This window comes from Mesocricetus auratus, unplaced genomic scaffold (genome assembly GCF_017639785.1).
Source record: "Mesocricetus auratus isolate SY011 unplaced genomic scaffold, BCM_Maur_2.0 Super-Scaffold_100006, whole genome shotgun sequence".
Classification (NCBI taxonomy): domain Eukaryota; kingdom Metazoa; phylum Chordata; class Mammalia; order Rodentia; family Cricetidae; genus Mesocricetus; species Mesocricetus auratus.
In genome coordinates, this window is record NW_024429190.1 from 100,535,612 (window position 1) to 100,550,857 (window position 15,246).

Consider the following 15,246-nt stretch of genomic DNA (forward strand, 5'->3'; position numbering starts at 1 on the left):
AGACTTCACGGTAGAGATCTTTTTTTAATTTTTAAATTTTTTCCTTGTCCTTTTAAGTATTTGCTGCATAATACTCATGGAATCAATTGAAAAGTATTTCTTGAACAGGTATGAGTTGAACTATGGATTATGTTTCTTTACATTTTAAGTTTCAAACAGAAAAAGAGAATGAGTTTAGATTTCACCAGCTTAGAGAAATTTCGATGTAATTTTTTGAAATAATACAAGTTCTACTTAGTTTTTTCCTACCTTCTTTCTTGTTTTGTTACTAAAAGATATGCGTTTATGTTTGGGACAGTGTCAGCATGTTTTCTGGACTGTCCTTGAACGACCAGGCTCAAGGTAGCCTCTTGACCCAGCCTTCCAAGGAGCTGTGACTTGACACCACAGCATCAATTGTGGTTTCTTAAAAACATTTTGGCCATAGCCAACTAGAATTTTAGAAGTACGTGTTGTATGCTAACATAATTAATCTTTCTTTTCCAGGTAATTTATCCACAACATTCCAAACTTACTGATAAAGAAGTAAGTAAATATGTTTCTCTGTATAGCCTACTGTTATATTTTCCTTATTTTTATTGGGGTATATGTCAGTATTGATAGCTCTTGTTTTTTTTTTTTTTTTCAGAAAACCAATATTTGCTATTTGTCTTTTCCAGACTCAAATTCAGGTAACTATCATATAATGTTTTTCTTGACTCTTGTAGGAATATGGGTTATAGTCTTCATATATGACAAGTAACCAATGTGGCACATTCAACATATCAGTGATTTTGAGTTTTTGTTTACTGATGCCTAGTCCTGTCATTGTTGATGCCTTTTTCTTCAGCTCTTAGGTAAATGTTACAGCATGATGCGATTGATGAGATGAAATATACTAAGAGCAATAAATTCTTTCTTTCTTCCTTTTTTTTTTTTTTTTTTTTTTGGTTTTCGAGACAAAGTTTCTCTGTAGCTTTGGAGGCTGTCCTGGAACTCACTCTGTACACCAGGCTGGCGTCAAACTCACAGAGATCTGCCTGCCTCTGCCTCCTGAGTGCTAGTATTAAAGGCGTGCACCACCAATGCCCGTTTTTGTTTTGTTTTGGAAATATACAAAGAGAAATAAATTCTTAAAATAAAGATAATATAGTATATTTGGTAACTTAAAGTATATAGTTTATTTTCAGTTCAGAACTTAGGAATTTGCCTGAAACAGTGCAAAGGCAGTAAAATTTTTTTAGTATGTGTATATGTGAAAATGGGTTTGTGCACATGAGTGCAGTGCCCTCAGAGGCCGGAAGAGGTCAGCAGGACCCTTGGAACTGGGTTAGAGCCAGCAGGTCCCCTGGAAGAGTAGTAAGCACTCTTAAACCACTGAGCATTCTCTCCAGCTCCAAATTGTCTGAACATTCACAAGCCAGCAAGAATATAGTTGTGGAATACTCCCTCCAGCTCTTTGCAGTTGCTTACATAAGTTTCTGCTTCAGGGAAAGCTCTTGATATAGTGCTTAGTGTATAAGCCATGCACGCACTTGCCTGCTGCTTAGCCTGCCTCTTGGGCTCCTCTGAGCTGTGCCTGTGTGGTCCTACCTGATCATCGACATCTCTCAGGCTACCTCTGGATTTTCCATTTGAAACAGCTTCATAGACTTAAAGCGAGCAGAACACTCAGCTCCTCAGGCCGCACACAGAACTCCCAAGGCAGAGTCACTCCAGTTTCTTTGTCTTCTGTGGTTAGTTCTAATGTCCTGACAATTTAGGCCAATAGTTTGATTTGGAAGATTTAACAGGTTACTGTTAATTTTCTTTCTGTATGTATATTTACAACTTTGTTTTGTTTTGTTCTCCTATATATGTGTTACTCTGTCTCGGCGAGAGATATGAAAGAAAACTAGTTTCTTAGTAAATTAGATATTGCTCTTGGGCAAGTCTAGTAGGCCTTTTGTCCTGACCTGAACTGATTAGAATTTAAAGTGGTTTTTGTTCGTAATGATATTGTGACAGAGAAGTTGTCTGAATTTATCCTTATTTCATTTAAAAATTTCCTTATAAAGTCTGCATATACAGTGCCGAATGTTGTGAGTATTGGATTTGCATTTCTAGCACTCAGAGTAAACTAAAATATGTAGCTTGCAGGATGAATTTACTTTCTGTGATTGGAATCCCAGTTGATTGTGTAATGTCCTGTCAGTCTAGAACTGGCTGTCTTAGATCACTTCTTCCTTTTTTTCTGTGTGTGCATATGTGCTAGTGCGTGCCGCGTGCCTCGGCCTGCGTGTGAGCCCGTGTGTATGTGTGTGTGTGCGCTTGCATGCGAGCATGTGTGTGTGGTTGCACATGCCTTGGTGGGCATAGTCAGAGGACAACTTCATAGAATTGGTTCTCTCCTACCATTAAAGCGAGTTCCACAGGACAGTTTCATGTTTCCTGGCTTGTGCAGCAATTTCCTTTATTCTCTGAGCCATTTGCTGGCCCAAGAGTCTTACCTCTTGGTAGAGATGGCACTGATTTGAATCAGTATGAACAAACTTTGCTAAATAATTTTTAACTTGTTTAGTTTTCCACAGGCCAAGCTTTTTAATGTATCTGGAACTTAACCTCTGTTAAAATTGTATGTAAGCTCCCAGATCTAAATCCCTTTGAGTCAACTTTTTCTGTAAGGTTTTCAAAAACATGTAAAACAAGTCTTTTCTATTCTCCACCCCCACCCCCAGCCACCAGTTTTTCAAGACAGGGTGTCTTTGTGTAGCCCTGGCTGTCCCGAAACTCACTCTGTAGACCAGGCTGGCCTTGAACTCACAGAGATTCACCTGCCTTGGCCTCCCAAGTGCTGGGATTAAAGGCCTACCACCAATCCCAGCTAAATCTTTTCTATTTTTGGTATTTTATTGTTCAATTTAATGCACAGATCCTAGCCACTGAACCACAGAGAGTAGAGGAAAAACTTCTCTTCCAAACATCAAGGCTAAAAATCAGCTAATTCCATGGTATTTTGACAGCCTTTACAATTTTTTGTTTTGCTTTGTTTTTTCAAGACAGGGTTTCTCTGTATTGTTTTGGAGCCTGTCTTAGAACTCTCTCTGTAGACCACGCTAGTCTCGTACTCGCAGAGATCCTCCTGCCTCTGCCTCCCGAGTGCTGGGATTAAAGGCGTGTGCCATCAACGAACGCCCTGCGCCTTTAAAAATTTTAAATGTATTTTATTCACTTGTAGTACTGGGAATTGAACCTAGGATCTTGTGCATGCTGGGAAAGAACTCTACCACTGAGCCGCTTGATAGCCTGGTTTGGTTTGGTTGGGGTTTTTTCTGGGGGGTGGAGTGAGGGACAAGGTTTCACTATATAGCAGTGGCTGTTCTGGAACTCTCTATGTAGATCATGCTGGCCTTGGATCACAGAGATCCACCTGTCACTGCCTTGCAAGTGTTGAGATTAAAGACATGCCCCATTACTCCTGGCACTTAACAGTCTTTTTGATAACTTATTTAATAGTTAGTGAATCAGTTTTTGTAAGTTTAAACTCAAATGTAAATCCATGTAAATAAAAATTATAATATTTTTGGTACACGAATGACCTACAGAGTTTTTAAAATGTCTTTTTAATAAGTTGCCAATCAAATGAATTGTGGTTTATTTTACCGAAGCATAGTTGGAGCATATAAATGAAATTGGCAAATAATATTGAAAGCAGCGTTTTGATAGTCTAATGAGCATGCTCTAGAGAGCATCTCAGCCCAGAGCCCACGGTGGTTATCCAGACCACTGACTTTCCTCTGTGTCCTGCAAATGGAAGTTATAACTACTGTGCCAACTTTGAGATTGATTTAAAATTTCCAAGACAGCTTTTATTGCTGTGGAAGTGAATCTTGGCACAGCCGAGCAGACTTTAGAAAAGAGTATAAGTCAAGATTTCCTTCCTTTCCATGATACACCCCTGCTCAAAACAAAACAAAAAAGAAAAAGAAGAGAAAAAGAAAAAATGAGAGAATGGAATAGTATTTTAGACTGTATGAAAACTATACAGAAGAAAAAATGCTTTTGCAATTCACAGTGGAATAGTTTGCCAGTCCTACAAATCTCCCTTCATATACACCTAAGATCTTTATGCTTAGGAAAAAACAAAACATTTTGGGCTTGTTTTTGCCTTCTGAGTGCATTTTGTCTGAGTATGATTTTGAAATGTGCTTGCCCTCAGCTGTACATGCCAGACTTTCCCTCATTGTTTCCCATTGTCACCTTCTGAGTGTAGGTGTGCCTCAAGCTTAAGCTACGTTGAACACTCAAGGACACATTTTAAATATGTCAACAGAGAAACTTAGTTTCTGTTAGAGAGAATTTTAAGTAACAGTGAATTCAAGGAGTCCTTGTGGGTAGACTTGGCTTGCAAACAGTATTTGTGTTAAGCAACAAGGACACTGTAGTCTATGGTATATTCCTTAAATTATGTTAAAGGGCCTGTTTTTGTTTTTTAATGTTTGTATGGATCAATACTTTTGTAAAATGCAAACTAAGCAAAACATTAGAAAAGGAAAATTTAAAAATATCAATGAAACAAAATAAAACTATAAATTTGTCATACTAGTATCAGACTGCTAGAAAAGCTTATAGGTGTATTCAACCCTCATATTTATCTGGTCATATGTCACTAGCAAGTTTATGAACTGGTGTTAGTGTAGAGGATACAGTAATACACTTCTACACTTCTAAACTTACACACTTCTGTACTTCTTCACTTACACACTTTTACACTTCTAAACTTACACACTTCTAAAATTGATTTTCTTTTGTGTTCATTGGTGTTTTGCTTGAGAGATGCTAATATGAAGCTGTGGATCCCCTGGAAGTGGAGTTACAGACAGCTGTGAGCTGAGACGTGAACCCAGGTGCTCTAACCACTGAGCATCTCCCCAGGTCACTTGTACACTTGTAGGATTCTGCACTGAGATGCCTTTGTACTGTACAGTTCCTCATTTCTAGACTTCGGTCCCTCTGTGCTGCTGCATTTCTCCATTTCTTCTAAGCTTCGGCACTTGAGAGGATCTGACCTCAAATGCTGTCTCTGAGCAATTCCCTCTCAGCCACCCTGAGGACACAGGATGAGTGACTACAGAGACAGAAGGCCACAGAGTAGAGCCTTTGTCTCTTCCTTCTTGCTTCTTGTTGTTGTGCTGGTCTTCTATGAAGCAGCCTGCCCGTACACTTGTGAGATTCTCTGCATAGCCCTGGTTCTGGGTTATAGGCAGCCTTGAAATTTTATCTTAGTCATATGTATTCTGAGCCACACCATACCCATGTTTGTGATAATGTAGAAATAATCTTTTAGAATTGTCTGTTGTCATCAGGAAAGTTATTTTTTTCTTAAGTCTTTGAGAGACTCTTGTAAGAAGGTCCTCTGTTTGCCTTTAACTTTGCCATCTCAGCGGCACGGGTAAAGGAAACTTTAAAAATAGTCTACAGTAATCTTAAAAGGGAAGGAGATCTTTCTGCCATCTCCCTGACACTCTGTGGGAAGAACTGTGACTGAATGTCCTGGTGCTCTTTGAATGGATAGTTTGGCCAGAGGCCAGCGAATGTAGCAACTCTGATCTGAAGAGCTTTGCTTTTGAGAGAGGCTTTTGTTAAACGAAGAAAAGCAGCTTCAATGTAGCTTCAATGTCCGTCCTGATGGCCACTGAGATGCCATTAAAAACAAGCTGGGGCTGCGTGGGGGTCAGCAGTCAGGAGCACTTCCTGCCCTTGTGAAAGACCCAGGTCCCATGTCAGACACCCTGCGCTGGTTCACAGCTGTTTGAAACCCGAGTGTAAGCGGATCTGATGCCCTCCTCTAGCCTCTGTGCTACACACACTTGCATGCAAGCTGACACTCACACACACAGTTGAAATAAGAGATCTTAGTAACAGATCAGGGGCTGAGGAGATGACTCTGTACAGGGCTTGCCGTGTCCACCCGTATGTGTGTGCATGCGCACTGCAGTTCACAGAACGTGCAGTCTACTCATAAAACACACTTCCTGGGAGGGAGGGGGGAAGGGGAGTGCGGGAAGAGGGGAGGGAGAGGGAACTGGGATTGACATGTATAACAAGCTATTTAAAATTAAAATAAAAAATGATAAAAAACACACTTCCTTATGATGTCCACACATGTGTGTGCATGCGCACTGCAGTTCACAGAACGTGCAGTCTACTCATAAAACACACTTCCATATGATGTCCACACATATGATGTCCACACATGTGTGTGCATGCGCACTGCAGTTCACAGAACGTGCAGTCTACTCATAAAACGCACTTCCGTATGATGGAATGGTTCACTTCATGGCTAGAGACAGAAAGCAGAGAGCCCAGCAGAAAGGACCTGCAGCAAGTATCCTCAAGGATGCCGCTCCCGAGACCTGCTTCTTCCAGCGAGGCTCTACCTTCTAGTTTCCAGAACATTCGCTGGGGATGAGCCTTTTGTGGGAACACTTGCTATTCAAACTAGTAATTTCTAGAGAAACTCCGAGCCATTGGCTCAGAGCATTTCCCCCCACATTTTAGTAGGTAAGTACAACTAGATCCAGATGTGTTGTACGTACTTACAATTGTAGAACTCAGGAGACTGAGGCAGGAGGATTTTGAGTTTGACACCAGCCTTGGCTGCATAGTTAGTTCCAGACCAGCCTGAGAAACATAGCAAGACTTTGTTTCAAACCACAAAGAAATTCAGTTTCTTTCATTTCTTCCCTCTAACAGCAAAGAAATATTAGTGCTCATAACTGCCTTCAGTATACCGACCTAATTTGACTTTTGTAAAAGTTGAACAAGTGTGAAGTTTAGGATTCCTGATTAGAATATTATATAAAAAATGGTTACATGTGTAATAGTTAAAAAATGAGCATTATTGTATTAGTTCTAACGTATTACTTGGGAAAAATCGAACTGATATTACTGCAGGTATTTAAATTTAATATAATTTAAAGAACTGTTCTCTGTGTGAGTGTGTGCACATACACACGTTGACAGGTATTTAAATTTAATATAATTTAAAGAACTGTTCTCTGTGTGAGCGTGTGCACATACACACGTTAAGTATTTAATTTAATATAATTTAAAGAACTGTTCTCTGTGTAAGCGTGTGCACACACACACGTTGGTGTACATGCGCCACTGTGCCGCCGTGCCTGGCTTGAGGCAGAGGACAGTTGCCAGGGTCGGCTCTCTCTTTGTCTACGGGTTCTGTTCGTTGTCAGGCTTGAGTAGAAAGTACGTTCACCTGCCCAGTCATTTCACTGGGCTAGCCATTTCACCAGCTTGCGTGTGTTTAAATTTTAGAGTTTAATAGCTTTTGAAAGTAATTATTGCATAACAAGTTTAATTAAAATTTGCATTTCAAGAGGCTCTCTGATTAAAGTTGAAAATTAATTGTTAATCCAGATGATTAAGATAATAAGTTGACTACTTGGACTCTTACTGAATCTTGTATACTATGTATTTTTAAAGGCACTTTCCATTGTGCAATGTAAAACACACATAAGACCAATTAATAAAGCTTTGCTAGCGCCTCAGAAACCTCCTCCACCACTCCCTCCTCCAAGTGTGACCACCGATTGTTAGGATGAAGGATTGTTAGGATTTTTTTTTCATCACTAGGTCCTATATCCTCAAACACTACAGCTTTGTCTACTTTTCAAAGTCTGTCTTTGGAAACTGTGACTGTAGTTTAGTGGATGTAGTGCTTACCTAGCATTCAAGAGTCCCTGTGTGCACTGCCCAGCACTACGTAAAATTGGCACGATGGCATAATTACTCTCAGCGCTCGCGGTGGGGACAGGAAGACCAGGACTTGAAGGCGGCATAGCAACTTTGAGGCCAGCCTGAGCTATGTGAGACCCTGTACTTGGATATGGTGGCACGCACCTTTAATCCCAGCACTTGAGAGGTAGAGGCAGGGCAGGAGGATTGCTGAGTTCAAAACTAGCCTTGTCTACCTAGAGAGTTCATGGTATCCACATAGCGAGACCCTGCACAGAGAAACAAAAGTTCGTATAGATGCAGATTTAAACAAGAGGAGTGTGTGTTTAGCTTTATTTGTTTATATTTGTGAGATGACATCACATGCAGACAAATTAAAACAATAACAATGGAAAATGAAGCAGGAAAAATTGTAGTGACCCTTAGAAATTAAGATGTGCATTTTTCTCTAACTAGCAAGGTGTTCTTGAACAAGTCCAGAATTTATTTATTTGCTTGTTTATTTTTTTATTTTTTGTTTATGAGACACAGTCTCATTCTGTAGCACTGGCTGTTCTAGACCTTATTCTGTAAACCCAGCATCAGCCTCCAGAGATCTACCTGCCTCTGCCTCACAAGTGCTAGGATTAATGTCCCACTATCCTGGCTAAATCCTAGAATTTTTAAGCTTTTTTTTTTCTTCTCTTAAACATGAAGAATTGTGTTTAAATTATTTGTAAAGTTCATTCACTTGAATATTGATGAAACTGGATACATGTCACCCTAAGCTGTCCTGACTGGCTTTTCTTTGTGTTTTCACTAGGTTGTCTTGGAGATACCCAGTTTTGTTTTAGATTCCGACAGTCTTCTGGGAGGAGGGTGTCACTGCATTGTCTTCTCGATCAATTTGACAAAGATTTACCCGTTTACTTAAAGGTTGGAAAAGTGTTCTTGGAAAAATGTCCATGTGAGGGGAAACATTAGAACTCACTGCTTTAGAGCTAATATAGGCTGTCACCTTTGATAACATTTTGTTATTGTTTGTCTTTGGGGGAGCTGTTTTATTATCTATCTGGCTTTCTCAAATAAAGTCTAAAAGATAAGGATTGAGTATTGAGTGGAATTGACTGAAGTCACTACTCTGGAAGTCACTGCTCTGTGGACTGTGACATTGGACCAGCATGGCGAGGTGCTGTGTTGTCATCCTGAGGTGTGTTGTGGAGTGGCATTGCACAGTCACTACCTGCATAGTTGAGGAGTCTCCCTGTACCGGTGCCTCAGATCTTATTATAACCATAGGTATTTATTGTAGAATTTGAGAAACAGTGTAGCACTGGGGGAAATTCTGGATTTGGTAGCTTTCTGGCTTCAGTTTGCCAGTCTAGGTGTGAATAAAAGCATAAGTGACAATTCCTAGGGATGGAAGCCTTGCCTGTAGTGGGCAGGCCGCAGCTGTGCTCTCTGGGCACGCTGGCAGGTTCTTTATTCTCCTGAGTTTTGTCTGTAGTAGGAAGACAGGATTAGCTTTTGTGTATTGCTCACATACTGACTTGGGGTTCTAAGGAAGTCCAGTGTTACCATTAACAGATATCTGTACATATGCGTATACATATGTACATACACACATATGATTTTTGTCTCTTCTTTCATAGAAAGATCCTGCATATTTTTATGGATATGTGTATTTTCGACAAGTTCGAGATAAAACTCTTAAAAGAGGCTACTTTCAGAAGGTAATTTTATATGAACTGTTAATTTCTTAGTGTTGTGATAGAAAAGTGAGGACTGGACTTGACGGTGTCTGCCTGCAGTCTGAGCCCCTAGGAGGTGGAAGAGAAGAACCAGGGATTTGAGGCCAACCTGGATCACACGAGACCCTGTTTCAATCCCACACTAAAGTAGACACAGTTAACTCAATGTCTGAAGTTTTTATGTGACCTGTCCTTTTTTTGATTACAGGCATCTGACCCTATCTTATCTATCTATCTATCTATCTATCTATCTATCTATCTATCTATCTATCTATCTATCTATCTATCTATCTATTTTTAGACAGGGTCTGCCTATGTAACCCTGGTTGTTCTAGAACTGGCTATGTAGACCTGACTGGCCTACTGGGTACTGAGATTAAGGGATATGTCACTATGTTTTGTCATCTTTTGGGGGGGGGGCAAGGTTTGTCTGCATTGTTTTGGAGGCTGTCCTGGAACTTACTCTGTAGATCAGACTGGCCCAACTTACAGAGATCCACCTGCCTCTGCCTCCTGAGTGCTGGGATTAAAGGTGTGTGCCACCACCACCCAGCCGATGTTTTGTCATTTTTAACTGTTGAATTTTTGCCGTCTCTGTACTATACTTCTGATAAACTGTAGTGTTGCGGTTAATACGAGGGAGAGTGCGCCTATATTTTTGATATTGGAAAATAAGGGAGAAAATAAATTATAATATTCTTACAACCTATAAACACCTGCAATTTTTGTGTGTTTTTTTCTTATTTTGATGAGCCAATGAGTAAAATTAGCAACACCTTCACCATTATTGCTTCCAACCTAAATATACAGTATCTTATAAATTAAAGAAAAATCAATCAGTCCTACCTAAGCTATTAGGACATACCTTCTCCATCTGTATTCGGAATGTTCAGTGCCCATTGATCGATGCTGGATAGACAGGGAGAAAGTAATCTGGAGGCCGGAGAGACAGATGGCTCAGCTGTTAAGAGTGTTTGCTGCTGTTGCAGGGTTACCAATTCCCTTGTCAGCACCCACACTGGACAGCTCACAACCGCTATAATTCCAACTCCAACTCTGTGGACACCCACACATAAATAAAAATGAAATCCTAAAAAAAATAAAAGTAGCTTTTTTCAAGGAAAACAATATTTAAAATCAGTGTAATTTGTATCTAAAGTGATGATCCTGAAAGTTGCAATTTTTAAGTGTGTAGCTAGGTTAGGACAGCTGAACTGCAGAACTAACTGTCATAGGAATTTGGGCCAAACATCACAATTTGTACTTTTCTTAGTAGAAAGACTTCCTGTGGCTAACTTTTGATATTGCTGTGTTGTAGACAACAGGAAGGTATCTTAATTTCTTTCTATTGCTGTGATAAAATACCCTGACCCTAACAACCTGGGGAGAATGTTGCTTATGTTAGTACTAGCCCCAGGTTATAGGCCTTCTCTGTGGAGAGGTCACAGTGGCATTAGCTTGAGACACTGATAATTTGCACCCATATGATTACATCCATAGCATGCACAGCTTGTTTCCTTAGTCAGAATCCTCTGCCTAGGGAATGGCTCCACCCACAGTAGGTGGGTCTTCCTGCCTCCTCTGACATCATCAGGATAATCTCCGCGGGCACTGATCCTCCCTTCCCAGTGGTTATAGATTGTGTCACATTGACAGTTAAAAACTGACCGTTATACTGGGCTTTTAACATTGTTCATTATATTAGTCTGGCTGGGAGAAACTCTTACTTGAAGAGCAGGAATATTTGTGATTCATTTTCAGTTATTAAAGTGTAATAATAAAATTAAACTTTTTGCATTCCTCAGTTATGGCTTTGTATTTTCTTTTAATCTTATGCTGTAAAAACCTTTTAATTTCAAAGTCCATACTTTTTTTGTTGAATTTTAGCTCATTAGTAATTGTTCATGCAAAACATAAAAGGCAAACCTAAATTATAATTATTAGGCATTAAAAAAACTTTTGTCCCCTTCTTTCTTTAGTCATTGGTTTTGATCAGCAAACTACCTTATATTCACTTTTTTCACACCGTACTCAAACAGATAGCACCAGAGTATTTTGAAAAGAATGAACCTTATTTGGAAGCAGGTAAGTTAAATACTACATGAGTTATGTATTGTGTGTGCATGCATATTTGTTCATGTGTGCATATCCACTGTTTTCAGATGCATGTGTGTGAGCAGGTGTACATGCAAACGTCAGCACGTGTGGAAGCCAGCGGTCAATCTTTTGTGCTCTTCCTCAGGAGCCATAGGGTCTCTTACTAAGACCTGGGCTTTCTAATTAGGCTAGGCTGACTGCCCAGTGAGCCTCAGTCAGCTACTTCTCCTGCCCAGTGCCTGTGTGGCAGACATGCACATCACCATGCTGACTTTTTCTGTGAGTTCTGGGGATCAAGCTCAGTTTCTCACACTGTGCAGCAAGCACTTTCCTGACTTTCCTCAATTCACATGCACTCTTTGTTTTTTTTTTTTTTTTTGTTTTGTTTTTTGTTTTTTTTTTTTTTGAGACAAGGTTTCTCAGTGTTGCTTTGGAGGCTGTCCTGGAACTCACTCTGTAGACCAGGGTGGCCTCAAACTCACAGAGATCCACCTGCCTCTGCCTCCCAAGTGCTGGGATTAAAGGTGTGTGCCACCAATGCCAGGCCCATATGTACTCTTTTATAACATGTTTTTTCATTCATTCCTGTGTGTGTGTGTCTGTCTGTCTGAATGTGTGTCTGTCTGTCTGTGTGCACTATATGTGTGCAGGTGTCCTTGGAGACTAGAAGTATCAGATTTCTTAGGCCTAGAGGTACAAATGGTTGTGAGCTGTCTGACATGCGTTCTGGGAACCAAATTGTGGTCTTTTGATAGAGGTGTTAGCACGCTTAACATTTGAACTATCTCTTCACCCCCCCCCCCCCATTAACAAAGGAGTTTTAATAAAGTGGAAGTTGATATTCTAAAGAATCAAGACTTAAACAATGTGAGAGAGAGGGAAAGAATTTTTGGTCTGGCATCTTTACCTATAAATACTAAAAGTGCTATGTGGTCCTATCTACTGTAACAAAATAAATGATATTTGTTAGATTTAGGAAAAAGGTTTTGAACTGATCATTCTTGGAGTACTATAGAACAGAAATTCTTAGTGTGCAACATTTTAGTAGTTAAAACATAAGTAAGAAAACTGCCCTTGAACCTATTTGTCATCCAACAATTTTTTCTTTTTAATTAAAACAGTTTTTATTGGGCTAGAGAGATGGCTCAGTGGTTAAGAACACTGACTGCTCTTCCAGAGGACCTGGGTTCAATTCCCAGCAACCACATGGCAGCTCACAGCTGTCTGTAACTCCAGTTTCAGGGGACCTGACACCCTTACCAAGACATACATGAAACAAAACACCACTGCACATAAAAAATGAACAAATAAAAGATGTTATTGGGGTGTGTGTGTGTGTGTGTGCGCGCGTGAGCGTGCGTGCCGTGCGCGCTTGCATGCACAAGCACATGCCTGAGGGGAGACCAGAAAGATTCTTGGAGCTGGAGTTGCAGGTGGTGAGTTTCCTGACATCAGTGCCAAGAACCCGAGCTCTTTTGCAAGAGCAGAGAGTGCTCTTAGTGGCTGAGCCATCTCCAGCTCTCGCTCAACAATTAACTAGTACATTCCTTAGGACACAGTATCTCTGAAAGAAATGGAAGCCAGTGTTTCATTCCTTTTACTGTATCTGCTGTTACTACTAATGTTTCTCCCCTGTTACTAAAGAACTCTAACCTGCCGTGTCCATTTTAAATATTTTAATTTTTCACTGACATTAAGAAAATGTTTTGTTACATTTCCAGCTTGTAATGATGTTGACCGGTGGCCTGCCCCAGTGCCAGGGAAAACATTGCATCTGCCTATCATGGGGGTGTTAATGAAGGTAACAACTCACCAAAGTGTCATCGTTTGCCCTTTAAAGAACTCACAGAGAGCTCACACATGGGCTTGGCTTTTAACCCTGTGACACTTAGCAGCATTGCTGCCTTTGTTGTTGCTCTTGCTGAGGGTTACACATGCACCACAGTTCACCCTGCCTCACAGAGTCCTTCCTACCCTCCAGGCCCCTCCAGGCAGGCCCTGCACCTGGTAGAACTGGCACAGGGATGTTGAATTCTGCAATGTGGGTAGTAAGCAGAAGCGGAACACTTGTACTGAGTGTGAATTGCTGAAAAGTAAGATAAACTAGAGGAGCTGTTGGTTTTCAGGTATAAATGGTCTCTAGCATTTAATGTCAGACCAGGCGTGCTTATCTTGGAATATTCTCTGTTATAGTGAGTTTTTTGCTTTTTCTTTTCATTATTTCTCTGTGTATTGGGGATTGAACCCAGGACCTCACAAGTGCTTTACCACGGAGCTATATCCCCAACCCATTGTTTTTGTTTTTCATTTTTTTCCTCAATATATGTTTTTATTTAAATTAGAAACGTGAATGCTTCACACATCAGTCCCAGCTCCCTCTCCCACCCCTCCCGTGGTGTCCCTCCACCAGTCCTCCAGCCTCTCACCCAATCCCCACATCATTCCCCAGGGAGGGTGAGGCCCTCCTTGCCCAACCCATTGCTTTGTGTTTAAGGAATTTGAATTTCCTCTCAGATTTTGTAGGGATGTACTCAGGTTCTTTGCATGTGTTTATGACATTGGCTTTAACCTTCACAGTATTCCTTCTTTGGATTTGCTTGTTTAGTATTTGTATTCTCCCCCAACCCCTTTGGCAAACATAAAAAATAATACTGATAGCACTGTGTGGAGGGTTCCCATTGTTTCCTGTGGGGTTTGTACAACAATTTGGCAGGCTTGAGAGGGTGTGTTTGGGTGTGTGTATTTTATGAAGCAAAGACTGGAAAGATAAGCAGGAAGTTCTATGAGGCTCATGTCCTTACAGTGCTTTGCAGCACATTTGCTTCTTGATGTTTAGTGATCTCTGTTTATACACATGGAAACTTTTGTTCCCCTCCTTTATGCTGTAACTAAAAATGAATATCCTTAGTTCTAAGACCCGACATAAATGCTTGGTATTTATAGCATTTTAGAAGTGCTGAGTGTGTCTTTTAGCATCCAGAAAGCACTTTTCATACAGATAAAGGTGATACTTTCTCACTTTGTCTTTAAGGTACGAATTCCCACGTGTCATGACAAGCCTGGGACCACTCAGATGGTGCAGTTAACTCAGCAGGTAGTATGATCTAAAATAATCACAGTGTAGTTTCGGGGCCTGTTAATATATTTCTGAACATACTTAATGTACTTAAACAGCCATTTTTTTGTTTTGTTTTGTTTTTTAGTTAATTGGCGATAAACTTTTAAGATTTCTTGGCTCTTGTTGTTGTTGTTACTACCTCAGTAGATATTGAAGAACCTAGAGTTTATGTTGTAATTGTAAGGACAAAGGGACGGTAAATACTTTTTTAAAGAGGTTTGATTCTGGAAAAGGTCCTCTCTTAGAAGAGTAGCCAACAGACTCCTGATTATAGAATTCTCAGTCAGAAGGATTCAGGACTTTTATTTCTGTTCATCAGTTGGTTTCATTACCTATCATTCCTTTGCTCTTTGAGTCAGTCTTGAGAACAGCAGGAAAACTGGCTGTGTTTGTTTCATGCTTAGTGTTAATGGTAGAGCACATTGCAGTTCTGACCTGGTCTCACACTGGGCTGGTTCCTACCCACAGGGTTCATATTTTTCTCTATCTTCTGTGCTGGGGAGACTGGTATGACCCATTCTCTTTCATGAAAAACACAGAATGGGGATCTCGCTGGGTAGCCCTGTCTGGCCAGGAACTTGCTAGTGA

General features: G+C 40.4%; 1 protein-coding gene across 1 annotated transcript in view; it reads left to right on the forward strand.

Annotated features, from left to right (window-relative positions):
* Dennd6a (DENN domain containing 6A) overlaps positions 1-15,246 on the forward strand; it is a 49,241-nt gene that overhangs the window by 11,557 nt on the left and 22,438 nt on the right. Inside the window, exons 2-8 of the mRNA XM_005077673.4 lie at positions 487-525; positions 629-671; positions 8,516-8,628; positions 9,345-9,425; positions 11,423-11,528; positions 13,262-13,341; positions 14,572-14,634. Of these exons, the coding sequence (XP_005077730.1) occupies positions 487-525; positions 629-671; positions 8,516-8,628; positions 9,345-9,425; positions 11,423-11,528; positions 13,262-13,341; positions 14,572-14,634 (525 nt within the window). The remainder of the gene's footprint in view (positions 1-486; positions 526-628; positions 672-8,515; positions 8,629-9,344; positions 9,426-11,422; positions 11,529-13,261; positions 13,342-14,571; positions 14,635-15,246) is intronic.